General features: G+C 39.1%; 1 protein-coding gene across 3 annotated transcripts; it reads right to left on the minus strand.

Moving 5' to 3' along the window:
* MATR3 (matrin 3) lies at nt 1–27,314 on the minus strand. 3 transcript variants are annotated; one of them, XM_033142800.1, is made up of 16 exons: nt 27,130–27,314; nt 20,663–20,762; nt 16,596–17,650; nt 12,143–12,204; nt 10,579–10,620; nt 9,303–9,403; nt 8,121–8,173; nt 6,249–6,374; nt 5,518–5,643; nt 5,133–5,303; nt 4,420–4,551; nt 3,023–3,066; nt 2,568–2,937; nt 1,366–1,735; nt 510–631; nt 1–79 (listed from the first exon to the last, which is right to left on the minus strand). In XM_033142800.1, the coding sequence occupies exons 3-16, from the start codon at nt 17,487–17,489 to the stop codon at nt 32–34; spliced, it is 2,661 nt and encodes an 886-aa protein (XP_032998691.1). In that variant the 5' UTR covers nt 17,490–17,650; nt 20,663–20,762; nt 27,130–27,314; the 3' UTR covers nt 1–31. The 3 variants fall into 3 exon arrangements, with proteins under 3 accessions (XP_032998691.1, XP_032998692.1, XP_032998693.1); XM_033142801.1 differs by lacking the exon at nt 20,663–20,762; XM_033142802.1 differs by lacking the exon at nt 16,596–17,650 and having other exon boundaries at nt 27,130–27,313.
* Between the last annotated feature and the right edge of the window lie 629 nt (nt 27,315–27,943).

Consider the following 27,943-nt stretch of genomic DNA (forward strand, 5'->3'; position numbering starts at 1 on the left):
TTCCTTAAATTGGCAAACCTCTTTTTTGCATTTAAGTCTCTTTTTTCTGTTTCTTGTCTTCAGCCTTCTCCATATGTTTCTGTAACAAATAAACAAACAAGGGAGAATTGAATTGTAATTTGTTTATGTTGCCTGGATTTTGTTGCAATGGCATCAATAGCAACACTCCATAATTTTTTTCAAATTTAAGCTTGCTGCATCTCATGATAAATCAAGTACTAAGGCTGATGTGTATATTGGGCATAATCCAGTCACTACACTTTGATTACAATGGAATGTCCAAGTTCCAATTTGGGCTGGATTGTATATGACATGGCGTATGCATGAATGGGGGTTGGGGGGATCTGACTCATTAACTGAGCTTCTGAACTAGGTGGTGCAGAATAAAGTGAGATTAAATTTGCCACTTAAAATAAACTATTGCCTTAACAAAGAGCTACTTATCCTCAGGTTTTAATTAAGCTTCTTCCAATAGCTGCATGAAGGTGCTCTGAGAAATTCTACCTTACCTTCAGCTTTTGATAATGTGAAAGGCTGCTGCAGTGGACCTTTTTTGCAGCATCTTCATTGGTGTAGAACAAGGAACACAACTTGCAGTAAAATCCAGTTCGGGGCACCACATAGCTCACACCTAGATAGAAACATGCACATAATTGCAAATCTGATCCAAAACGTAAGAAGTGCCAGAAAGAGAGTCCGTAAGTTCCCTCTGTACTGAATAGGTGATCTGTAAATCAGTAGTCTTATACTTGCTATACATGCATCCTTGCCTTTAAAATGCTCTTAAATAAAATGGTTTGGTTCACACCTCACAGAACTGTTATTTAATGGGACATAAATGGAATACGACTGAGTCTGACAGTCGCAGAACATACACTCCCTTCTAACTCTTCCAACGCAATCAGGAGAGTTTGGAAGAAGTTTGTTGTTTGTCCTGACAAACTGTGGTTAACATTAACTATGGTTTACATGAAGCTAGTCACTTTGAAAAAAAAATTACCATAGTAAAAGTTAGTTTTATATTTATTAAATTTGTATAGTGCCCAATACCTGTAGATCTCAGGATGATTCACAACATAAAACTACAACTTATTTATATTCAATGAACTGCAGTTAAGCAAAACTTCAGAACTTCTAGCTGTGCGCGCACTTTGAGGTGACTCATCATACTAAACTATGGCTTGGCATGATGTGCATGTGTGGTATTCTATTTAGTGATTTAACAGTTTGTGCCCATAAGGTTTTGATGATTGATCCTGAACTGACTGGCAAATTCTAAGCTAACACCTCTTTAGGAAAGGAAGTCTCTTTCTTGTGGTCCATTTACAATACACATTACATTAGAGGAGGATAAAGCATTCTTACCAACAGGAACACTTGGCTGATAGGGTCCAATTCTATTTTCATCTGGAGTGTCCTGTGCTTCACGGACAGTCTTACTTTCTTGCTCTTCTGTGTTTTCTTTTTTATCTTGTTCTTCTGACACTGTGCTGTCTGTCACTTCGGATAGTTCTGACTTCAAATTCTCATTTTTAGCACCATTTTCCAGTGCCTCATTTTCTTGCTGCACGTCTTCTGCGTTTACAGCCTCAGTTTCTGTTATGCTGCCCTCAGTTTTTGCAGCAGGTATAATACCAGATTTACGTAGTTTTTGGTGATCTAAATCTTCTTCATCACCAACTTCATCTAGAGTCACAAAGCCTTCCATGCTCCTTGGAAATCCACCTACATGTCGCTATTGAGACAATTTATTATTATTATTATGACATTAGATACGGCTTTTCTCAAATCAAACTATCTCATTTAAAATACACACTGAAGTCCAACAGTGTAATTCCACCACATGCAAACACCCACTTTTATTTCCCTCTCTGGGAAGTGCTCAAAAGAGATGACCTTTGGAGCGCTGGGGTACAAAAAACTATTCCAATGCCCCCCCCCCAAACCACAGTGCAAAACTGGGTCAGGGCTCAGTATCTCCCCACTTTCAAACAACAGGGGTGGGCAAAGAGCACAAGAAGGAACCATGTAGGCAACAAACTCCCACAAGGAAAATGTTCCTGTGGTGAAGGTTAGCACTAGGAATCTGGCACTGAACAAATACTAATTATTTATTTGCTTGCACTGGTTTAAGAGTTCTCTCTGGATCACCAGGGAAGGGTTGCCTCCCTCCTAAACTTGTGACTTGCAAAGTTTAGGTTTCTAATTCATTTGAGTAACTTGCAGATGTGCAGTTTGTCGCTACATATCTTTGTTTCATGGTCAGAGATGAAGCAAGCAAGGGACTTGCACATGGTCTCAAGAGTAAGTAATAAAATGAGGAAAGTAAGACACTTTTTACAGGACAGGATACTGCTGCAGAATACAGTCATCTGTACCACCCAAAACAGCTATGGGGTGTATGCACACATGCTACACAAGAACCTTCCTTTCTGAAACCCTTATTAAGGTACCACGTTACAAGCAGCACCTTTTCTCGAAAGGCAATACAAAAGACAACAAGTTTTTTGTGGCAAGAAATAATCTTGTGGTGAAGCATAAACTTCTTCCAAGTGATTTCTCTTTACCTTTTTGAGTTTTTTTGCCGTTGATGTAGCTGTAGCATTCTCTTCAGATTTTGCAGTAGCATCATCACCAGCTGCCTCCTTTTGTTCAGAAGCCACATCACCCAAGTTAGCTACATCCGTATCATCTGCTGCTGAGCTTCCACTCTCTAGTAATGCTGCTGCTTCCTCGTCATCCACTAATAGTTCATCTTCAGATTCAAGGAGTAAACTTGGTTCCTCCTGGTCTGCCTGATCATTGTCATTTGTATCTGCCTCATCTCTCTTCTCTTCTTTATCTTCAGTGCTATTGCTTTCCATTTTGTCACTGCCTTCAGTCTTACATTTCTTCTCACTTCCAGAGTCTTTGCTATCTGGAGAAAGACCTCTTTTTCTATAAAAAGAAAGGGGGAAATCTTGCTTACCCATTTCCTTTTTGTATTTTTAAACAAACTCAAGCTACCAGAAAGATTTATTACCTTGGTTTATCTTTCTTCAACAGATCTACTCCTTTGTTGGGAATCTGTAATAATAATAATAATAATAATAATAATAATAATAATAATGACATCAGTTGGTTAGAGCGTGGTGCTGATAACAACAAGGATTGCAGGTTTGATCCCTGTAAGGGACAGCTGCATATTCCTGCATTGCAAGGGGTTGCACTAGATCAAGCACCCCCAAACTCGGCCCTCCAGATGTTTTGGGACTACAATTCCGATCATCCCTAGCTAACAGGACCAGTGGTCAGGGATGATGGGAGTTGTAGACCCACAACATCTGGAGGGCCGAGTTTGGGGGTGCCTGGACTAGATGATCCTCAAGGTCCCCTCCAACTCTATGATTCTATGATAAAGGTCTTTGTGGATTTCTGTATTAGGAGTTGTGCCCAGCTATTCAAGTGAAAATGGTTCCAATCTTCCAAGCCATATGAAAACACAGCTTGCAAGACTTCAGATATTTTCTTATCTGCGCCATGGTATTCAGGATGGGGCTTCTCCCTATTCTTATTAACTATAAGCAGTAACCATGTGGATGCCAGGTGTACAGGATGTGGAAATATGTCTCCCTGTCTATAAGCTACAGGAACAGGAAAAATTGCATTTAGTTTGAGCAGAACTTGGGAGAAGTTGTATAATCACCGTTACCAAGAACATTCAGTACAACAGTTGAAATTCATATAAAACATTTTTTAAAAAGAAAGAAAAAAGCATTTCCCCAAATGTATCACCACTGGCTCTGGCTTGAATCAGTCTTGGATTCTAAAGCTGTCTAATCAAGGGTGCGGCATATTTGCTCACTATAGCGAGCATCCCTTTCCTACTCCAGTAAGCGTGACAAGTGTTAACCTCCTCCCAAAGGCTGGAGGTGAGGGGGACTAAAGGATTGACTATTCTCATGCTGTGCTCCTAAAACTCAAACATGGCGGGACACTCCCCATTTCTCCAAGTCTCAAGGCAAGTGGCAGCAACACTACTCAGAGGCTTTTACACTAACTACTAAGGAAACATTAAACACTTTGAGTTGTTTTCAACCAAGTCCTACCCAGAGGAGACAATGTCAATGTCTTCTGATTGTTCAGTCGGGGCAAGCATTTCCATTTCACGTGGAATGACTGCCCCCTTCTCTCATAACACTGCAGACCAGATCTGGGGGAAGAGAGGGGGGGAACCCCTTTGCGCTGGCTTTCACTAGCACACCAAGTTTTTTGAATATGGGCTACTTAAATTAATGAACCTAAGTCAGTCAGTGTCCATTCAATGGGTCTACTCTGCATAGGACTAGTGTGGAGTATCACATTTTATATTACAACATTACTTACTGAACGAATACTCAAGGGTCAACATGAAAACTTACTCCAGCACATGGTACCTACCCTTAGAACTAGTTTCTTGTATTTTTCAGACAAATCTACTTTCACACATCTTCCCTGGAACCAAAGAGCTTTGTTGGAGCAGTGCTCCATCATTGCTTCAGCATCTTCTCTGGTCTCCATTTCTATGAAAGCCTATGGATAGGATTAAAGAGATTTCAGGTTCCAATATTTCAATAGGATTCTCCTACAAAGTTAAACCTAGGTAAATCACCACAGTTACAGAAACCCTGCTGGTGGAAGGACAAAGTTGATGAGCTTGGTTTTTGCTTCAAACTCTTGAAGAGGGGTGCCTAAACGCTTTCTACTCTTATCATCCAGTGGAACTAGCAATGAAACTCACAATATAGTGGTGTCATGTAACAAAATGAGGATACCTGTATAAAGATGAGCTGTGGAGAAATAAGTAGACATGTGCTGGCCCAGCTTCCATTTTCCACCCCCAATATCGCCTAACGACCTTGGCTCTTTCGCCTCTTCTTCTCTATTCACACATAGGTGTGAAACATCTTTTACAAGAACCTACACATCTATTTGTGGGGATCACACACCCACCTCTCCATGGAAGAAAGGTTGTAAGCCTTAGTTTCAGTGTTTCATAGAAGCTATTTTCTTCTATGTTGTTACCGAAATGCTTCAGAATGCTTCACTAAACATAATTTTACTAAATATACCTAAGGACTGGTTTCTAGTTACGCAAGCATTGTACAAATTACCTGACTCTTCATTCTCATCAGTATGTAATTCTTTATTTTTCCATAGGGCTCAGCTAGTTTAAGTACAGCATTGTCAGAATATCCTGAATGTGGAAGATTGCTGAGATGGATCACACGGCCAAGTTCTTCTTTTGGAGGCTCAAATTTTTGGTTAGGCTTCGCTTCTGGTTTCTAAGAAGTTTAGAGAATATTTCAGTAATCCATTATATATGTATATGTGTGTGTGTGTGTGTGTGTGTGTGTGTGTGTGTGTGTGTATATATATATATATATATATATATATATATATATAAAATTAGACCTTAGTTTAATGTCAGAAACTATAGCGCAGAATGCAGACTGTACATTACAAGTGGAAATGCAAAATTAATGGAACTGACTTTACCTTTATTCTTTTATATTTCTGTGATAAATGGACTCTCACGGGTTTGCCGAACACTATGGCTGGAGTTGCTGAATAATACTCCACTGCTGCTTGTGCATCTTCAGTAGTAGACATTTCAATGAATGCCTGAAATTGTAGAAGATAATTTTATTTTTTTTGGTGTCCCTCTTGAAGAGGAACTATGCCTAAGAATCAAATATGAGCAAAAATGAAATACAAAAATACTGTAGCCTTTAAGCTGTCAAGGGAGCATCAATAAGTACTGTACATTTTCTATAGCATTTCTAAAGCAGGGTTAAGTGTTGCAAATCCAATCATCATCTACTTAATAATACTGTTCTTTGCAAGCCACTCTAGGATCCTTTCTGGATAAAGAATGGTATACAAATACTTGAAGTAATGTTGAAACATCAGATTTTACACCAGGAGTAGGCAACTGGATGTTGAAAACTACTTTAAAACAGTTTCAGTGTTGCATATTATAGTTTGTTCTTGCAACTATTCAGACTAGAAAATTATTTTGACATCACAAAGCCTTGGTTCCCAAGTACAAGCGAGAGTTTGGGGTCATACACTTCCCCCTCCTGGTTAAAATTCTGATTGTGCCAGAGGCACTCTAATTGCTGCAGTTCAAGAAATTGCTCATCAAACTAGAGTAGAGCAACATTTGAAGTATTTTTTCCCAAGTAATGTCATGCTGTAACACCCTTCTTATTGATTTTAACACTTACTTCATTAATTCTGTTCAAGATTAGGTGATTTGTAATTATTCCAAATGGTTCAACAAGTTGCAGTAGCTGATATCTCAGGTGTTTCCCTCTCTGAAAATCCATGATGTGCACAACTCTGCTTGTTTCCTGTTAACGGCAAGTAGTAGCATTCAATAAATTAAATTGTTAAACTAAGTAAATGTTAAAATAACCACCCCATTTTGGAACATGATCTCTTTTAGCTGATTTTGTGATGAACCAGTCAATGACAACATTTAAAAACAGAATACTATCGCGGTTCATCTCAGATTAGTCTGAAGAGTGTGAAGTAATGGGTGGGGGACCTAATTACTGGTAGCTGGAAAAGCAAACTGTCTCAGAAAGCTTGCAGATGTTGGCCTTAATTGTAAAAAATGCTGGCATGGATGCCTTGAATAGAGACTTGAGAAAACTACCACTGAGATCTTGAATATGCAGAAGGGTCTCAAAGCCAGTTAACATGTATTGTACCATGTTCTCAGCTGTTTGGACTGCATCACATCAAGCTGCAGGTAAACACAGGCTGCAGGGTCACATGGTAGAATGCTTTTCTAAACTCTTTTCCTCACCATACTAGTTTTTAGAAGTGATTTTTAGTGGAAGAACAATGATGACAACATCCCACTGATGTAAGAATCAGAGACCCAGGGTGTATATGTTAACCAAGTTTCAAATAGTAATTGCCTTGAACCTATTAGAAAGATGGAATGCTTCACCGAGTAATTTTATGTATAGTTCCTGTGTGGCTATACCTTATAGTCCTTGTGCTCTCTAAGCCATAATCAAGAAATTCTATCTAACCCTGACAAAATGGTCATTATGGATGTTGTTCCAAGCTCCAAGAAGTTCCAAGAAGGAGATAGAGAATGTAAACAACGTCTGAACACAGGCTTGGTTACCAGAGCAATGTGTGACACCCGTAACCTAACATGGTCAAATGACCTAGGCACTTGTGGGCATCCCAAGGTAAAAGCAACAGCGGGGGAGGGGGAAAGAACTGAAAGCAGGAAGACGTCATACGTGTCTACTATCCAATGACTTGTGACTTTTCTTGACGCATGTAAAGGGGATGTTTTGTGTCTAAGAATGTTTTATGACTATTTGTGTGCTGTGTTTGAACTACTATAAAGGTAAAGGTAAAGGAACCCTGACAATTAAGTCCAGTCGCAAACGACTTTGGGGTTGCGGCACTCATCTTGCTTTACTGGTTGAGGGAGCCAACGTTTGTCTGCAGACAGTATTCCGGATCATGTGGCCAGCATGACTAAGCCGCTTCTGGCGAAACCAGAGCAGCACATGGAAACGCCGTTTACTTTCCCGCCGGAGCGGTACCTATTTATTTACTTGCACTTTGACATGCTTTCAAACTGCTAGGTTGGCAGCAGCACGGACTGAGCAACGGGAGCTCACCCGTCACAGGGATTCGAACCACCAACCTTCCGATCAGCAAGCCCTAGGCTTAGTGGTTTAGACCACAGCGCCACCCATGTCCTACTATATATAAAACTACTATATATAAGCTTTTGTTCTGAAGTGCCTTAGGGCAGACCTTTTTAACCGGTGCGTTGAGTTGAGCTCTGTCATATTGCAATAGCTATAATAAAGCTCGGAGCCTCCTGGATGCTGGACTTGAAATTAGTTTCCTTGGTTCTGTGGTTTATTTAAAAGGTGGTCCCTCACCGGGGTAATGAACAGAGGTGGTATAGAAGTGAATTCTTTCCACACTGCAGCCTGGGCACAACCGACTACCTAATTGAGAAGTAGGCCCTCATTAACAGTATTTATTGTCTAAAACAACCAGAGACACTGTGGAAATATCTGTCTTTATAGAGCAGTTCCTATGTCAATACTAACCACTCTGCCTTTCTGCAGGTGCCTTGGTCCTTGCATACTTCCATTTCCAGACCCTTAAAATAAACACATTGGGGAAGAGAAAACAGGAAGGGGGAGGGGAGAACAAAAACAATGATTATAATTCACAAGATTGTTGGCACTGTGACATATCACAACATCAAATTCTTTCATATGTGTTGTAATCTTGAGCAGAGCATAGGCACTGGGAACAAGATATATATGTATTTAAAAATGTAAGTAACAAAATGTGGCCTAGTTCAGTAGGGCACTGAATACAATAAGAGGCGAGATCCAGAACTGACCCATCCTTTGTGGGTCATTTTGACAGCTGGGTTCCCCAATCTGCCAGTCACCACTCATATGACAACAGGTGATTCAAAGTGCAAGCTGCAGGAGCAGACTTATCTCTGATTTTAGCACTGTGGTGCTTAGCACTAAGATTGGAGGTAATCCTCTCACTGCTCTTTGACAGTTTGCTTTATAGTACTGCTATGGATTTCTTGAGATTCCCATTTTCTGTCTTCTGATGTCCTAAGCATACCCAGCCCCCAATGAGGACACATTATTGGAAATTTTATTCTTTATTGGCAAAGCACTTGATTGCATCAGCTCCTATGGTGCAAGAATTACATGCACCATTCCCACTAAATAGCTAATTCTTCAAACTTGTGCTGAGCCGGACAGTTGGAGCAACAGTGCTAGCATGCCTCTATCAGCACATTTAAAACCCCTCTCTTCTGATGCAGTGGGTGTAAGCAACCACCGACTTCTCCTGTGTGGCAGCTCCAGATGCTCCTGTCGCTTTATGTCCCTCTTTGTCCTTGGAGACAGTGGGAGAGGGGATGGATATTCTAATGGCTCAATTCTCTCTGGACTGTTTCTTCAATCGATGCACCATCCTGCAACTCTTCCCCACCTTCTCTTCCCCCATCTCTGACTGCCCAGCCTTGTCCTCTTTCCCCTGCTTCAAGGGTGGCATAGAACCACGCAAATCACTGGCGCCGTCCCCCAGATCCTCCTCCTGCCCCCATGCCCATCGTTTCCACTCCTGCCTGTCCTTGACACTTGGATCTTAAGACATCTGCACAGCACAATTCCCTACTGACCAGCAAAACATACTATATATATAGCCAGGAACTACAAGTTTAAGAGTCCAATTCAAGATGCATTTCATATTATTACCTCTTGCCCCAGGTGGTGGCCCTCCCAGATGAAATGGTGGCGGTGGCGGCCCCAGAATTCCCGGGGCAGGATTTGTTGACTGCAACATAAACGGATCACCCCTGGACGTTCACACACACAAAAATGAATCCACATTAAACTTCAAATAAAATACAATTATTTACAAAATCTTCAACCTAGTTTCGAATACAAATGCAAAGATGTCAGACTAAAAGTCAAAAGGAGGTCAGCTGGAGTCCCACCACATCAGAGTTTACTTTTATGTGCAGATAGTCGTGGGTATTTACTCTGCAGGCCTCTTCACACAAATTTCAGATAAGCTTGTAGCCAATCCATTCACACATCACTTCTGACAGTGATATTCATGCATGCAGTCCGTGTGGAAACATTTTAACAGGCGATATTACAAACATTACACTAGACTGAATACTGTTCCATGAGGATTACTGGCATTACTAGAGAAGCTGCAGAAAAGGATGTGATATGGACTGGGAGTAACATTGAGTATCTGACCATTTTAACTCTTCTGATTACTAAAAGTGATCCAGTGCCTTTCAGCGGGGCAATGAAATAGAGCCATTCACAATTACGCTTGGTCTAGCAGCATCTATTTTTGACAAGATGTGTCCTGGCTAATTAACTTTAGGGTGAATGACATTACAGCCAACAATAAGATCTGTGAGAAAACGAGCGTGTTGGAATTCTCTCCCCCTAAAAGCCACCTCAGCTGATTCATGAGTGTCTATCTAACCTTGTAGTGTACTGTAAATGCCAAGGGAGGATTTCATGGGGCTTCCCCAGAGATTTCCCTGAGAAGTGTGTTTGTTGAAAAAACCACACACATGGCCGCTGCTGCTGAGATGGAAAATGCTGCAATGTATTCAAATTTTGCAAGGTGCTGGCATTATTATGCCATGTAGATGCAGACTTTAAGGCGGAGGTGAGGTAGCTCAGGTCCGGGAACCAAACCTTCAATGGGTCTATCATGAGTAAAATGTAACTGAATGTCACCTAAGTGGCTTAGGGTGGAATTCAATGTAGCAATGAGAATATTGTTTTGCCAGCGCAAGCATTTCAGCTTGCTTGAGGGAATGATATCCCCCTTCCATTCCATGTGTGCTGTTCTGGAAATATACTCCCCTCTGTACTACTCAGGTTCAAGCTAAGTAGAACCTGAGCACTGAACCTCAGCACTATAGTAGTAAACTACTCATGGTATCATGGTATTGGGAGAAGCTGCAAACTTGTCTCCTTCTACTTGGTAGTTTTTACTTACATTCCATGTCCAGAATCACTTTCAGGGTTCCATTCAGGATATCTTTAAAGGAAAACAAAGTCTGTAAGATCACTGTCTGCAACTCATATTGTGGCTGGAGAGATACTATGCAGCTATATTTTCCACCTTAGCACAATATATTTTTTTAAAAAAAATGTATTCAGAGAATAAAAAACCTCAGCATTATTAACATTATCTTATTTCAGACAGATTATACCCAATTGTGTCCCTTTGCTGATGAAAGGTTCTTGTATAGAAGCTTTCATGAACAGAAAAAGTAAGGAATTTTCACATTATTCCTTATTTAGCCTCTCAAATTTGCTCCAGAGGGCTTGGGAATAATTTTGCTGATGGAACAGAGGCTACTGGAAATGAGGAATTTGTGAACCTTGCACCCCCTCCTTCCATTCATAGAAGTCTCCACTGGCTCAAAGAGGATTCTGTCACTAGAAAGGCACTGTTAAAATATATCTGAAAGTAATATATATATAAAATATCTGAACTGATGAAACGTAACGGTTAATGTGAAACCAAATGGCCACTACAATCCATCTTTGCTTCCAGAATCCATTGCATACATACTAGGAAGTGAGTTCTGTGGGTATCGCAATAATGTAAGCTATTCTGAATGCTGTATACCATTTGAACCTGAATTGTAAGTTTGCTTACATCGATGTCACATCTCAATGCACCCTGAGATTGTATGACAGAATACAGTACTCAAATTCACTTTTAGTCTGGTGAAAACTGATGAGGAGACTTGGGAAATTTATAAAATGAATTATTATCCATGAGATAATTATATTAAGAGTACGGAGAGAAATTATTTCCACATACTCAACATATTTAAACTCTGGGTTATGCAATTACAACCGATTTGCAGCAGGTTTCACGTCTATATATTTCCCCCTTAACATTAATCTATAAAATTGATTGCCATGGGATATTTTCATAGTCGCCAATATAGATGGCTTTAAAGAAGAGTGGTTTAACAAGCTATGGAGCAAGATCCAATTTTGCACCTGCAGTTGGGAAATGAGCTCCTTGTCTCCCATCTGCAGTTCCCCAACTTTCCCACAGCAGATTTCAGAGGCACATGGGAAAGGAAAGACATGGGAAGTCCAGTGTGTAAGCAGGCTGCCATAGCTGGCTATCACCTGTAAAATGTTTGTAAGTCTGGTGAAGAGCCCCAAGTCCATAACCAACCAACCACATTTCTTTGTGATATTAATATGGACCTCACCCCCAAATAGTTAGTTATGTAGATGTGAGTCAGATGTGAAGGTTGGGGCTTTTTATGCAGCTATTGCATTGCTTTGCCAAAAATGTCAGTATAATATCCTACAAAAGATAAATGGCTTCATGGAATGTTTCAAACAAATCTAAAATAGTACACCAAGTGTCAGCTTGAAGATGCGATCTATTCTTGTTTGTTGCTGGAACAGTTTGAATAAGCTAATTGTTTTCAAACTTTTGTATATTGTAACTTTGAAGTTTCCTGAAACAAATATACATTGCAATTATACAATGAAAAAGGATTGTTTAAAATCATTTAGATCCATACATTTCCAGGAGAAGTTGACAACGTCGACTGTGAGTTGCTCCATTGATATGCTGGTTCCACTCCTGCAGCAAAAGTACAAAGTCAAAATTACCTACAAGAAAGTTATTTTAAAACTTACTTCAAACACCTACGGAATCATTTGCAAGTCAACCAAATTCTGACGTGTAAGTGAACGAATGCCTTTATCTTAAAAGACTTGTATCATGATCAAAAGGGTACCAAGAGTGTCATCCAAACAATGACTTGATCAGAACTCCAGTGTATTCTGGAAAAAGTGTAAACCTGAGCATTAAATCAGACAACTATGCAATCCTATACATTTATCCTCCGAAGTAAGTCCCACTTTGTTCAGTGGTGCTTATGCCTAGGTAAGTGCACAAAAGAGCCTAACTTTTATGTCCCTCTTTTTGACATTCAAATATATTAAGTTTGTATCCAATTCTCGCTTTGTGCCAGTGGGAAGCATGTTAGGCAGCCAATTCTCCTTGAGCCCCTGTATGTGCTGCAACTCTCTGCATAGTATCAGATACTGTTACAGAGGGTCCCCAACTCTTCAAGGGCAGCTTTTCAGGAGACAAGAGCAGCTGTAGTGGGTGAATGGGAAATACTGAGTGAAACTCATTGTGTGTAAACTGAAGTTATTCCCCACTTGTGCAAAGCCACCATTGGATGCAACCTACTGCTTATAAGAGTTTTGCATTCTAATGATTACAAAAAGTTGGAAAAGGAGCTATCAGGATATAAAACAGAAGATTCAAAGAACCCACATTCTGGCCATCCTGAACAGACTTTGATGCAGCGTACCTGAAGATACATTTAGAAGTTATTAAAACTTCTTTTCAATGCAAGTCTAATAGAAGGCTGCCTTCTGTTGGTGTAAAATGCTTCTGCAAAAGTACCGGTACATTTCTACTAAGATAAATAGTTTGCCTGGGAAGAACAACTGAATACTGCGGCTGCAGTGCAGGGCAAGAGGGCACATTCCTTTCATTATTTTCAAGACTCTGCTAATAAGATAGCATGCCTTATTTTGTGTTTTATCATTCAGAAGACCAGCTTGTTGTGGAAAGGAGAAAGAATCACATATACTAATCATGCTTTAACATTAACTAGTTCCTTAACTAGCTTTTAATCCCCGTTTCAAAACCTTGAAACCAAAAAAAGTATTTGCTGGCCAATGTAAATGTGGCATCAAATCTAATGCACACCCAAAAATCTAATTTGGCAAAATAAATAAATAATAGTATTACATTTGAGTAAATACGGCAACTATCTAGATAGGTCTGTGGCAGGGGTCACCAACTTGAGAAGTGGCATAAAGTACAAAACTGGCCCCTGCAAAACATAGGCTTTGTTTTTTAGGACATTTGCAGTCAATGGCAGATTCATGAAAAGCAATGTGCTACAGATTCATGGGTACAATTTCTCATATTCAAAGTTTTTTTTTGCAATCATAAGGCATTCAATAGATAAACTTTAAAATACAGAAGGCCTACTACATCTTATAATTTCACACACAATTTAAGGTGAAAGGACGTCAACACTTGGTTCCCATGTAAAACAGGATACTCCTCCCAGCTGCATCAATGCCAGCATTCAACAGACCACCATACATTTGTGTCTGATTGCCAAGCAGAGGATCCTGAGTAAATGGGAGTTTTCCTGGTCCTTTCTTCAATTTGATAAAGCACTCCTAACTAACCCCACAGAGTATATTAGCAGTGATATTTGACTAACGGAGGTAAGGAATAATTAACTGTTACTTCCCACCTCTCCTTCCCAAGAAAATGTAAAACATTCTTCAACAGCCACAGCCTTTGCCCACTAATACATTAGTAGTCCATCTGTTTGAAACAGCTGAAGCTTTTCTTGCTCTAATACAATTACCCCAAACTCTACACAGCATTTCCCCCCAAACAAACCAAACTGTTGAGTGTCATAACCTATTCATTCCAGATTCCCAAATCCTGCTTACTAAATTATTATTATTATTAATTTTGTACACCATCAGGGTGGTTCACAGAATAAAAATACACAATAAAACCATAAAATACCTAATTAAAAAGCTTTCTTCAAATAAAATTTGTTTCAACACTGCACTGCACAGGACTTAGAAACTCAAAGATTTAAATTCCAAGCCTGAAACACTAGAGCGTTTTGTGTGTGTGTGTGTGTGTGTGTGTGTGTCTAACATCTGAAATTACAGCAAGATGTTTCTTCTAGTCAGAACAAGTCTAAACATGAAGCTGTCTGCTGAAGTGTGCAACTAGACATGATTGGTGACATCCATCTAAATCATACTTTGAAATCAATGGCCCAGAGCCCAACAATTTCAGTAAGTCTACTCTGAATATGACTAACACTGGATATCACCCAATAAACAGATGACGGGATCTTTCACTTTAAACACACACGACATAAAGGGGTGTGTGGGTGTGCATGCTTATCTGATGAATGGGGAAGGGGAACCCTGATGAAAACTCTCCACCATGACGAGATGGTACTTCAGCAAATAAAGTGCTGGGTAGGAGGATAATTAATTCCCCTCTTCCAGCTATCATATGTAATCTGGCAGGCATGCCTGAAAGCTTGGCTATGTGTTTTTAGCTAGATCAGTCTCAAATGAATTTATTGTATTGTCAGTGGTTTTTTTTTTTAAGATGACAAATACAGTACTTAAAAAACATGGCATGCATGTATTAGGAAATTTCCCATAATTTCACATGCAGATTGCACAAGTGCTTCCATTTACAAAGTTAATAAACTTTCAGAAGAGAGGTAATAATAATAATAATAATAAATTTGTCTACTGCCCTATACCCGCAGGTATATAGCGAGTCTAACATAACCTATGTTGGAAGATTTCCTCCTTAAAATGTGTCCCCCTTCTCAGCAGTACTGCTTGCACTAAGGAACAAAACTGGCAATGTAGCTCTTAATTCTAACAATACCAAACATGCATTTTTTATTTCAATGAGATACAAATTTTATGCCGTAAGTCTTCTTCAGTTGAGAACAAATTCTACCGCATATTGATTTCTGTCTCCTCAACTTATATCAACATTTTTCCATTAAGGTTTTTGTTTTTTAATCAGTGCTATAAAAGCTTTAACTGCTTTAAACATTTAATAATTAGCTGAATTCTGCATGTACAGTTCAGAATGTTTAACCTTTGACTCAATCAATGAATATGCACTGTGATGAAATTATAGATTTTAATATGCTGAAGAGAAATAGATGTTTTGAGGAAAAGAGCTTTTGTCCAGAAGAGTAGATTTAAGTGCACAATGGAACATCACAAAAACGCCATTTTAAGATATTTTCTGTTGCTAGTGTTTTAAATAACTGCATCCTTTAAACTTCTGTCGATCTGAGATTCACCTCAGTGTAACCCATAAAGACTTGAAATTAGGTATTGTTGGTAAGAAAAAAAATGTGAATTTTGATATGTAGAGAATCAAACAGTAAATAAGATGAGCAAATACATTTCATTTTTTCACTATTGGTAAAACAGATTTGTTTCATAAAGGTATTTTCTGAGAATACAGTTAGTGACAACCCAATGAAACCAACTTAAGAACACAATGTGCATGCTTACCTGGAATTCTATGCATCATGCTTTAAAAAATAAAAGCAAGGACAGTATCCAATTGACAAATAGATGACTAGTTTGTAAAACAGGAAATCTGAATACAGCTACACACTAGGACACTTGCTATTTTGTTCAAGAACCTAATTACGAAGAATGAAGTTTGATCAAAATTTTAATAAGGATCTAATCTTGTAAGTAGAGAATGCCAACAAGAGCATGATATAGCACAGCAGCAGACTGATGTTTCTGAGATTCTAAAAAGGGACAGATGCAATATGTAATAATAAAATGTGACTCTGAAGTGTTTAAGAAGGTTGTGAAAGGGGAGGAAAAAATGAGAAGTCTCAGACACAGTATGAAAACAGTTTTTAAAGTGACTTTTAAAAAGAATGAACTTATTTAAAAATGTGAGCTGCAATCCTATAATTCTTTTCAAGGACTCTACTACATTTCTGGCTGGCTATGGACAAGAGGAAAAAAGCAGAGTTGTGCAAGGACGTATCTTAACTACAAATCAATCAGCAATCAAGACAGATGGGAAGGAATGCTGAATCTAGCCTCTTGAATAACTGCAAACCAAAATGAAAAGCCTCTGCACCAAATTAAGTTCAGAGACTATGCAGATGCAAAATATAAAATAGACTAGATGATAACTGACCTGCAGTTAAGCCATATGGGTGAAATAAATATTAATGTAAAGCCCTGGTTTAATGTGTTTGCTAATGACGCCCTGAAAATAAACCATGTATCAAACTCTTCTGAGTCCTTTGTGCAAGTCATCAGAACATAGAAACTGAGGCAAAGAAACAAGCAACAGGGACTACAAAGTAAAGAAAAATAAGCATCTGATGCTTAACTCACCTTATTGGAATGAACAGGCATATCACAGATAGAACACAGATGGGGATAGCCCTTCGGTAAGAGTCCATGGAAGTCTTCAACACTGCTATCTGGAGGAGCACCTCTCTTTTTCTCAAAGAGAGATCTCTCAGGGCCACGACCCATCCTCTCATACTCACTGTCAAATTTACGATACTTATGCGAGGTTTCACCATAGTAAGAGTCATCCCTATACCTTTCTCCATCTCTTAATCTGTCATCTTCATAATCCATTCTGTCATAAACAGATTCTTGAGAACGACTTCCATGATCATAGTCAACCACTCGGTTGAGACTAGAACCACGATCATCAAAGCTATCTCTTCTAAAATGCCTTTTCTCTTCCCAATCATCCCTAGGAACTCTGTATGGTGGATCCCGTGCAGCTGATCTGCCATCTCTACCATAACTCAGTGAAGGGCCTTCTTCAGCTCTCCTTCTTTTAAGTTGCAGAAGTATTTGAGGCAAGTTTTCAGGAGTGATCTTGTCCTCAGGGTAACGACTCAGTTCATCTAAGTCTCTAGCAGACAGACCAAAGCTGGCCAGAATGTTAGTGGCCTGCTCTGGATCTCCGCGGTGCTGAGAAGACAGAGAGAGTGGGCCTCTACTTCCAATGTTAAATATAGACTGTAAGGCATGGGAAGATGCACTAGCAGAAGACAGTGCACTATGAGATCCTTGTTGATTCAATGAAGAACTCATTCCAAGATTCATTAAGCTAGCAAGGCGTGCAGTACCCTGGTTCATCCTTCCAAGAGATGCTGGCACACTTAAAGACTGAGTAGCAGCAGCAAGAAGGCCTATTCCTGCAGATAGGTCACGTCCATGACCTTGGGAATCCCTACTTAGAGATGACTGGTGGAACGACTTGGACATTGCTGAACTATAGATTGTCTATTATGGATCAAACGTTAGAGATGTCTGAAAAGAAAGCTCACACTAGAAAGCTAGGTAAACTTCACTTCAAAAAGGTAACGCCAAGAAAAGGGATCAATAATGACTGTAGATCTTCTTCAAGCTGAGAACACCAGACAAGTCTGTAGAAAAACAAGCAGTTTTAGTCATAAATCCCTTTATGAAGATGTAGTTTTAAAATGTATGCATCATGTTGATCTAAAACCAATTTAAGGTCTTACATGGCTTTTATTATGTAATGTCAACAGATTGAAGATGCAATCCAGAACCCTATTATACATAGCCCTCAGGTGAAAATCTAGCTTCCCCCCCCCCAGATAAGCACCAATTGTTGCCAATCAATGTGTTTTGATGAGAAATTGTTTTCAAGCACTGGTTGTACAGAACCATCTGTTTTGAAGCCCCCTATTGAATAGCAGGGTGCATACATCTTATGTTACTGCTCTGGATTCCAGGAAAAAGACAATACACCAGTCATGGAACCAAGAAATGTAACTCAAATTCTTGAAAATTAAGCCTATAGAGGAAATGATAGCAGGGACTTAGGAGTGGCTGATATCTGGACATGTGTCTAATGAAAGAGTTACTAAGTGAGACCAAATAATTTACACTCAGTAGAACTGAATTAGTACTATAAGATTTGTGAAGGAAAACAGGTTTAAAGTTTGGTAGAAGCACACAAGACCTCTCATTTAAGTAATAGTTTATATGTTGTTAGTACCACATATAAACTGTACCTGCATATTTTTAACATTACATTGTGAACATGGCACATTATTCTGCACTAAGATTTCAAGTCAACCAAGACCAGACCTCATTAAGACTTGAACTGGGAAACTACAATTTTGTTTAAAGAAGAGAAATTCTATGGCACTATTCCAATCAAGCAACTTGTTCAACTGTTATCTTTCAGATGAGACTTGACTGTAAGCTATAGCCACAGGTGGTAGTAAGTTTCCCATGACATGACTATTCTTTTAACAAGCCCTTTTTTATTCTTGAAGTGCTTATCTAGGTCTTCCTATGCCAACAGTGAACATTAAGAAGCCCACTTTTCTCTCTACAAAGTCATCTTACAAGAAGAGAAGAGCTCATGAGATTTTTCTAAAGTACCCAAGAATGAAAGTTTTATAAACTTCCACAGAAAATTGAGGCCTCAAGTTACTCAGGCACTTCCGAAAATCCCACTAACTGCAGTCTTATAATACTCAGTATTCTACCTACAGAGGAATAGTTTAGGGATGGGCAGAAGACTAATGAATGTTTTCCATGGCCAGTTCTCCAATTAGCAGGAAAAGATGACAAAACCTTCAGGCAAGTTTTAATGAAATGTTCATTTTCTTAGAATTACCTATTATGTTTCAGTTATAAGTGAAAACGTTTTACTAAAGATCTGATTAACTTTGATAGTGTTAAGATGCTAAACCATATAGATGGATATTTATATTGCCTGAAAACGTGTATTACATACACACTTTTTATCACCTGCGAAGAGATAGCACAGGGACTATTTTAACACACAGCAATCAAAACACTGATGTAAATGGTTACTTATCGTTAACTGATTACCAGTTGTATCACTATTATAATAATGAGAATTTTCACTGTAACGTCCAGTTGCATTTTGTCAAATTGAGTACTGTGGGGGTGGGGAACAATTGAAAAGCATTGATGCAAGTGTAGAACTAGAAGGATGGTCCAGATATTGCAAGTGCAGAGCAGATGTCAACAGAAGTAGAAGAGATAGCAAATGTCAAGTGAAAAGAATACCATCCATACCAGTGACAAAACAGAAAGAATTTCTGAGCAAAATGGTATTCTAAGAAGTGTGCATGAGGTGCTGGCAATCACATGCTCAGCAACAGCATCACACACAGTTTGAACAAGAACTTTCAATGATCACAAGAAAAAATGTTTTTCAGGCTTGTAAATAACCACTAGTCTATTGAGCAAGTGACTCACTCCCAGACTAGCAGGTGCCAGCCACAGTACATGAATTATAAAGATCACTACCAAGCCCAGTTAGCGTTCTGTACACATGTGGATTATATAGCCAGCACCTTCCCTTGCAGTAGCAAAGCAACTGCTTGTCTTTCGGATTCAGTTACCTGCAATGAGAGGTCAATTGGAATATTTGTAATTTAATAGCTCACCACCTAACTTCCCAGAATCCTGCTTGATCTGAGACTTACGTCATCAGCAAAGGTTAGTAAATAACTATGGGTTGTAGGCAACTAACCTCTACTCACGAGTAGAACTATTGAAATTTATGAACCCAAGTTAGTCATGGCCATTAATCTCATTGGGTCATTTACTCTGAGTATATATTAGTTGACTACAACCCTATTAATTTAATGTATAGAGCTGTTTGTAGTTAACAAACTGGCTAGAATCAAAGAAAGGGGCCTAAATCATGATTTTTTAAAAATCCACACATTTCATTTTTGTAGATGTGATGGGTCATCTACAGTTAAACAGTGACGTAGGAAGGCTCTGCAGATACATAGGTGCCCTGGTACTGCAAGACTTATTCAGACAGAACCTTGAATCAGAAACAGATGCTGGGACAATGCACAAGGCCTGACTTGCATTAAGCCCTGGAGGGTGGAGTGAACCTGCAAAGCCCTACTACCAAAAGCTCTTTTTGATAAAATGTAAACAGGCTCTTGTTGGAAGAAAGGGGAGAGTAACCATAGAAGCCTGATATTCAAGTTCCATAAAGGGATGTCAACCTTTAGATACACTGTTTTAAAATAAGTTTGTTTATTTCATGGCTTTGTAAGTCTGAGCCAATAAGCACTTTTTCAGGTGTTTCAGCAGGCTGGCTTTTCTATGTGTTCCTTTTTCTGTGGTGTGGATGACTACCTCTCTGAAATTACTTCAAGGTAGAAACACTGCCAACTGTGTGTTTTTCTTTGATTTTTACTTTTGCAACCCCAGAACAGCTCCTTAAAGGCCTAAAATAAGAACATTATATGGATTCTGAGAAGTATTTTCAAGTCCACATATAAATGGGCAGACTTATTTGCAAGGCTGGTTATGTTCCTTACAAAATTCAGAACTCTACACCTCTGATTTGAGTTAGCTGCTGAAGGTTTTGGACAGTATCAGACCCAGGAGCATCTGAAGAGTACCTCCTGACAGAGTTGGGCTGGACAGCAGATGGTTTCACTGCACAGCCTGGTTTCCACACAAGGAGCGACTGCTCAGGCTTATTATGAAAGCGATGTTAACCTACAAAGAAAAAGAAGATATGAGAGAAACAAGCCTTAAAAACAGAACACCAAAAAGAGGTAGTGCATTGACAGAAATTGAGTTGGGGAAGAGGGAATAGCGACAATACCCCCACAGAAATAGGGCCAATATTACTTCTCTGTAGTTCAGCTAACAGTGCAATCCTAACCATATCTTCTCAGAAGTTTTACTGAATTCAGTGGAGCTTGCTCCCAGGTAAGAAGAGTTGGAATACAGCCTAACTGTATTTTGAAACACATTAATGATTAAGGAATATGAACTAGAAAGAAATTAGGAAGATATCTTTAGCATTCTTACTGGTATTTCTTCTAGTATCCTAAAAACAGGAAGGAATGGTAAGGCTATCAATGGCTACTAGTCATACTGGCTTACGTACTTCCTTCAGTATCAGAACAATCTCTCTGAATAACAGGTGCTAGAGATCACAATGGGAGAGGACAATTGCACACATGTCCTGGTTATGGGCTTCCCACAGGCACGTGGTTAGCCCTTGTGATAACAGAATGGTGGACTAGATGGGCCTCTGTCAACCCCAACATACTCCCATGAGAAAGGAGCTGCTAAGCTTATGCCAGCATGTGACTGTTCTCCACTTTTTCAAGTTTAGAATCTGATTCAACTTCTACAATGCAGTTTCACCATCTCATATGAACAGAAATCTTGAGGTAGTAGTAGTACTTGAATCCCCAACGAATTTGAATACAGCTGCTGTCTTACAAGAGATGCAAGCTTTTATTGGAGAGTCTGTCAAAAACAAGTAATTAGAATTGTGATGAATCTACACGGCTCAGAGCATGCTGGGATGTGAATTCAGGCAGAGAAAGAGGCAAACACAAATAGAAGGCCAAATTCTCTCCCACGTTGAATGAAAGTAGTAAACTGCCAGTATTTAGGTACTCTCTAAGTCAAGTGTCGTGACGGAACCTCACGCCACTTAAGGCTCAGAAGCAGATGCTGCAAGGGATGCAGAGAAACAAGATCTTCATGTGGTGATTCAGTCCCTCTATTAGAGAGATCTCTAAAAATAGGTTTGAGAACATAAAATACACCATTGCCATCACCTAGCAATGGATCCTGGAATAACATCACTAGATAGTTTTTAAGAACCTGAAAAAGAGATGCATCACATAAGTGGGCCATTGCTAGTAGCTGCTAGAATTGAACTGGCTGAAAATTGGAAAGTCTTAGCCTACATAGGAGCAAAATGTACAGAATAATATGAGAGCATTTAATTACAGGAAAATTTACATCTCAATGGAGTATCAAAGAGAGACAAAGATACATTCTATATGGCATCATTTTATGTCTTATGCAAAAAGAAAAAAAGAGAGGAAATGCTCTTCAGAATACAGACTAACTTAATTATGTCAACCTTATATATTTTATCAAATCTTGTGTACCATAGGAACCTATTTTGAATTGTGCCCATTCTAAAATGGGAATTATCAGTTGAGGTTGTATTTTCTGTATGTGATATGTATGTCTCTGTGAAAAAGAACCTCTGCATTTCACATGCAAACACCTGAAGTTACAGCCATCTTTTTTAACCATAACCATCTGTGAATTGCAAATAATCTTATGCGGATGTTAAACATAATCAAGAACATTCAGTTCTTTCTTCATCTTTGGCACAGCCCTTTCAAAGGTGGTTCAGATCAACTTTAAAAAGAATCCAATAAAAACCAGCGGTAAAATAGTAAATATAAATAAAACCAGCAATTCAATTATGCTTAAAAGCCCAGGCCAGCTATAATCCATTTAAAAACAATTGAGGTAGTAAAGTTCACTTCCTGCAGGAGCAAGTTCCATAATGAAGTAGTCAATAATGGTTAATATAGAATATCTATTTAACAGAGCTGTAAGAAAGCCTTGTGCAGAGCAATTTTTGGCTTTTAGGCTGGAACCCTAGGGACAGCCTAAATACAAACTATTTTTAAAAAATTAGCTACAGTAAAATAAGTGTGTAGATATTATATAGTTATAGTGCAGTCTAGTGTGTGCATTTCTACATGAAGCCCATGTACAGTATATATTTACCAAGAATTATGCAAGGCTAGAAAGCAAGGGATTCTATTTGTTGTTAAATTAAAGACTTTATTTGCTTCACAGATACCTCAGTCCCTTTAACAGAAAACCAAGGTAGTGATGAGTCTTGGCAGAAGTGGAGCCAGAATAGGGTCACTGTGAAACAAGCGGGAGAAATCACCATGCTCTGATGAACTACAACATATGCAGAAAGGCAACCGAAAAGTTAAGAGACCTAAGAGGGGGGACCCCTCCCCCTTTAACTCAATTGAGACCTCCACAAGGCACAAGATGTTTTGAGTGTCAGACGGAAAACAAAAACACAAAACTGGTTGGGAGTAGAGGGGAGGAAGAATAGTTTGCTTGTAGTATCCCTGAGCAGGCATATTCCTCTCAGGGTTTCAGGATACACAGTAACATTCAGTGTATCCTCAAGAATTCTTGGTATTCACTTGGCTCAATGAAAAAACAGATAAAGTAATGCAGCCTCCTGATGAGGAAAATAAACAGATTTCCTAAGAAAATGATCCAATCATGACACTGGTATGTTCTCAAACTCTCCACCCCCAATCAAAATGCTTGTTTCCAAGCCAGTGCAAGACACTCCCTCGCTCTCTGTAACCCCCAAATGTTCTTGATCCTCCCACTTTTTTGACCCAATTCATAATATGTAATTTGGTTTATTCATACCTGTGAAGTATGGGTAACCAAATGATGTCTGAAACCTAGCACCCTTGATAACCAAAAATCAGAGATGTGAAAGGATGAAATCTGAAAAATTCAGAAAAATGGCAATTCCCCACAAAAACAAAGGAAAAGTTGGACATTCTGGAGGAAAGCGGAGACTTATTGAAAAGAAAAAGGGAAAAAAAACTTCAGATTTTTCAGAACACAGTAACTTCTGGTGAATCCTGAAGGAATGTCATTTGAGAATGTCAAGCAGAATCATGGTTACAAGAAAAGAAACACTGAAAGTGGCAAAAAACCTCAACATAGCTGCAAGACACACCTCAAACTGGCGCCAAATAGATATTACTGAGTTGAAAAAATACTTTTTAGACCATCTATTGAAATTTCAGATCCAGAATTCAGAAAATGTTTTGCTGAAATACAATTATTACCCTTGGAAACAATATTGTCAAAGAACATATATCATTGTGGTATTCTATTTTTATGCTGTACATCGTTTTGTTATACGTCCTCTTAAAGTTTAGTTGAGAAATACAGTATTTAAATAAGTAATGTGCACTTTTTGACCTTCAATGAGCACCAGTTTGAGGTTTGCCTCACAGTTGCAAGTGGCCCTGATATTTATATACTGTACTGCCACTGCTTTCCTTAAAAAAAAAATACTTAAGATGTAGGAGGAGCATCAGATTTTTATTTCATCAAAGTGACACAATAGTAACATCCAGGTATAAAAGGCCAGGGGGAGCAGTGTGTACTCGGCATACAATAAAAACTACATAATGAAGCTGCCCACACTTCTGTGAGGAGGGAATTCCACAGTTTAGGGGCTTCAACAAAGAAGGCCCTCTCTTGGGCTGCTATGCACCCCAGACCTGGATGACAGAACTACCAAGGCCCTCTGAGGTGTTAAGAGAGGGGTGGACACAGTCAGATATTTAGGGTCTAAATTATTTAGGGCTTTAAGCAGAAATGTGAGCACCTTGAATTGGACATGGAAGCAAATTGTCAAGCAATGTGACTATTTTAAAACTGGAGTTAGATGAATTCCAAACAGAACCTCAAGCAGTAAAATTCAGACAAATCAAGGCAAATATTACTTTGGTATCTTTCAAACTAGATGCATTGCATAAATGGAGATTTTAGTGACATGCTTATTGCATTTTGTATTGCCACAAGAAAAAATTGCAATTTAGATGGAAATGAGCCCATGAACCAAGAGTGCTGGAGACAGTAAGCATATACTTAAGATACACCATAAACCAAAACAAAAAATAAAATAAAAAATTCTTTCCAGTAGCATCTTAGAGACCAACTAAGTTTGTTCTTGGCATGAGCTTTCGTGTGCATGCACACTTCTTCAGATACTTCATAAACCAAGGCATATTTATTCAGAGGTACTAGTATTTTATTATTATATTTATTTATATTGTGCTTTTCCCCAGACCGGGACTCAAACTGGCTTTTCCATTCAAAGGGATTTACTCCCAATGTAGGCAGGACTGCAGCTATCACTAGGGAGAAAGGTGGAATAGAGTAGATGATTATTTAACGAAATTGTTATATCACTTGATTATATGAAAACCTTTTAAGAGAAGTTTGCAAAAGTATAAAACACTGAATTTATTTAAGAACATTTAAAATATTATTGAAATCAACATTTGATAAGAGAGATGATACCACATTAGATCTTTCCACCCATCCCAACATGTTCATATCACATTATAAGTAGGCCTACAAGCTGGAAACAGAAAATGTGATTCACCATAAAGGATCTAGGAGATTAAACTATTATATTAAATTTCTAAGAATGAAACATTTTATTTTTAGATGCTACATCTTCAAGAGCACCAACTTAGAAAAGCCGTTTGTCATGTGTGAGAAAAGGGAGAATGCAAATGGCAAAGACGTTAAGCACCAATTTTAGCAACATGTCTATTAAAATTGTTAATATGTTGCCTGATTTAACCAGGGAACTTTTTTTAGCTGATTAATATTTAACCAATTCATCACTGCAACCAAAGACGTGGGGTGGAAAATAGCACCGCTGGAATTTTTTCATAAAATTTAACACAATGAGAACACACTCTAGAAGTCAAATTTGGCTACTGTAATGGATACAATACTAGTCAACTCAAAAACAAAGATGTAGAACTTTTTTCAGGCCAAATCTATATTTATGCTCACAGCTCTTCAGGGTTTGGCATGTTAATTTTCAGTGCTGCATTTAAAAATATATAAATGTATGACAATGAACACTTTTATATTGTTACATCTTAATTTTCATTATTGGGGCTTTCAAATATTTATACAGAATGTAAATTTAACAAGATTAACAGACTTTTTAGTTTACTATATGTAACCCAGACCTCTTATCAAGTATGGGCAACAGAAAAAAATATATTCCAAAAAGTCACACATCTCTGGTTGCAGTCCAAACAGATATTACAGATTGCTAAGAGTACCGGTAATTGATCAATTCGAAATAGCCAAGCAGCTTTACATAAGCATGTTTTTCATAAAGATTCTGATCACAACATATTAATTTGCATGTATGAATGGTTGCCATTTTGATTTTAACAGTTCTCACGGGACATGTTGAGTATGCAAATGTAATACCATTTATAGATTTTTAAAATCTGGAGGAGGGCTGCAAATATAGCTGACCAAGATTAATTCTTAACCAGATGGTGAATGTGTGACCAAACATATGCTGTTTTTCTGGACACAGGAAGAAACTAGAATGAGGAGAAATGTTCTAGCTTGGGAAGCTAGCATGTCACAAAGTAGTATGTATACAATAAAAAAATGGTAGTGGGGTGCATTATTTCATCTTATAAGCTCCCACCTGCAGTCTTCAGTGTTTCAGTCCAGAAATAACTTGGCTATCTCAATGTCGACTGCACTGTATTTTAATGGGACTATTGTTAAATGTATACTATGCTACACTTTAGGACAGTGACTAAATAAACATTGGCTTCTTTGTGAGCGGAGTTAAGTTTGCTTGATAAAAACTCAGTTTACCAAGCGTACTGTGTGACAAAGAATCAACGGCACTCCTTGCTGCGAAGACGTGACAGCTTACAATTATTCAAATATACCTCAAGCGTTACTATAGCTGAAAGCAGGAACTTCAAAATAATAACCGGGTCCTTTGTGGATGGCGTTGGTAAGAGAGGACCCAGCAAAGAAACACTGTGTGACCTCTATCTTTACCCAGTTCGCAGCAGCAACTAAGTTGAAGACACCATTTTTACGAGCTGCGAAATAGCTAGATTAGAAAGATACACGAGAACAAAAAGGCTGCCAGAGGCGGAAACCAACGGCGAAAAGGCATTTCCGCCAAAGACCCGCGCATGCGCAACATGCCCGTCTCCGACTGGGGCCCATGGTTTAAATGGCGCCCGCGCATGCGCACGACCACTCTTCAGGCCCCGGCGCCATGGCCTCCCCGGCCCGGCCCCAACACGCGCAAGGGCCCGGATTATTCTTCTCAGGTTATAGTATGACGCGCCCTTTCACCGCCCTCCGTTCGTCTTCCAACGGTTCTGCTGGAACGGCGCAAAAAAACCAAAACCCCCGAAGCTTTCTCGGCCTGACAGGAATAGGCACAGGCCGGTCACACACCTCCTACCTCAGAAATAAAGCGAGCCTCTCACGCATTTGCGATCATCACCACGAGCGTAATGTGAGGAAAGGGACCCCCCACCTTCAAAAAATAAAAAGACCCTCCACAAACGAAGCTGCGTAAGCGTCGCCCCCACAACGCTTGTATTAGACCGCTAATCCACCTAGCGCATGCGCCGCTCGGTCAGCGGATAGCTACTATTGTGCGCATGCGCTCCCCAGCGCGAGACGCCGCGCACTTTAAACTGCTCCGCCCATCACGCCTATCGCGAGATTATAAAAGGTTTTTTTCTTTTCTTTCCCGCACTCTCACTTCCTCATTCCTGAACGGGTAGGGGGATCACGTGAGTCTGATCACGTGTTCGGCTGTTGCGTTTTGTCTCTCTTTAGTAATTCTAAACAAAATAAAAAATAAAAAAATCGTTCCAGTAGCACCTTAGAGACCAACTAAGTTTGTTCTTGGTATGAGCTTTCGAGTAAGTCTCTAAGGTGCTACTGGAACGATTTTTTTATTTTTAATTTTGTTTTGACTATGGCAGACCCACACGGCCTACCTGTAACTTTAGTAATTCTGTTTGGCGGGGCTCCGCGGTTCAGGTATCTCGGTTCGTTCGCATTCAGAATAGGGCTTTGTGACACTTTGGCTGGTCCTAATATTACATTTCCTTAAATTATCAAGAGGGTGTCCTTTAACCCGACCTTATATATGTTTAAACGGAACTGAAGTCTTCCCCAGGATTGCAGCTTTAAACAGGAATCTGAAAGGATTTTATTGTTGTTTAATTATTATTAATTAAATTATTGTATTAATAATTTCAATT

This window comes from Lacerta agilis, chromosome 3 (assembly GCF_009819535.1).
Source record: "Lacerta agilis isolate rLacAgi1 chromosome 3, rLacAgi1.pri, whole genome shotgun sequence".
NCBI lineage: Eukaryota > Metazoa > Chordata > Lepidosauria > Squamata > Lacertidae > Lacerta > Lacerta agilis.

Coding starts and splice junctions, on each gene's coding strand:
- MATR3 (XM_033142801.1), bottom strand. CDS start 17,489: ATGTCCAAGTCGTTCCACCAGTCATCTCTAAGTAGGGATTCCCAAGGT. Junction 3,067..4,419: donor ACAAGAAACTAGTTCTAAGG/GTAGGTACCATG, acceptor TTATTATTACAG/ATTCCCAACAAAGGAGTAGA. Junction 632..1,365: donor TCAGCCAAGTGTTCCTGTTG/GTAAGAATGCTT, acceptor GTTTCTATCTAG/GTGTGAGCTATGTGGTGCCC.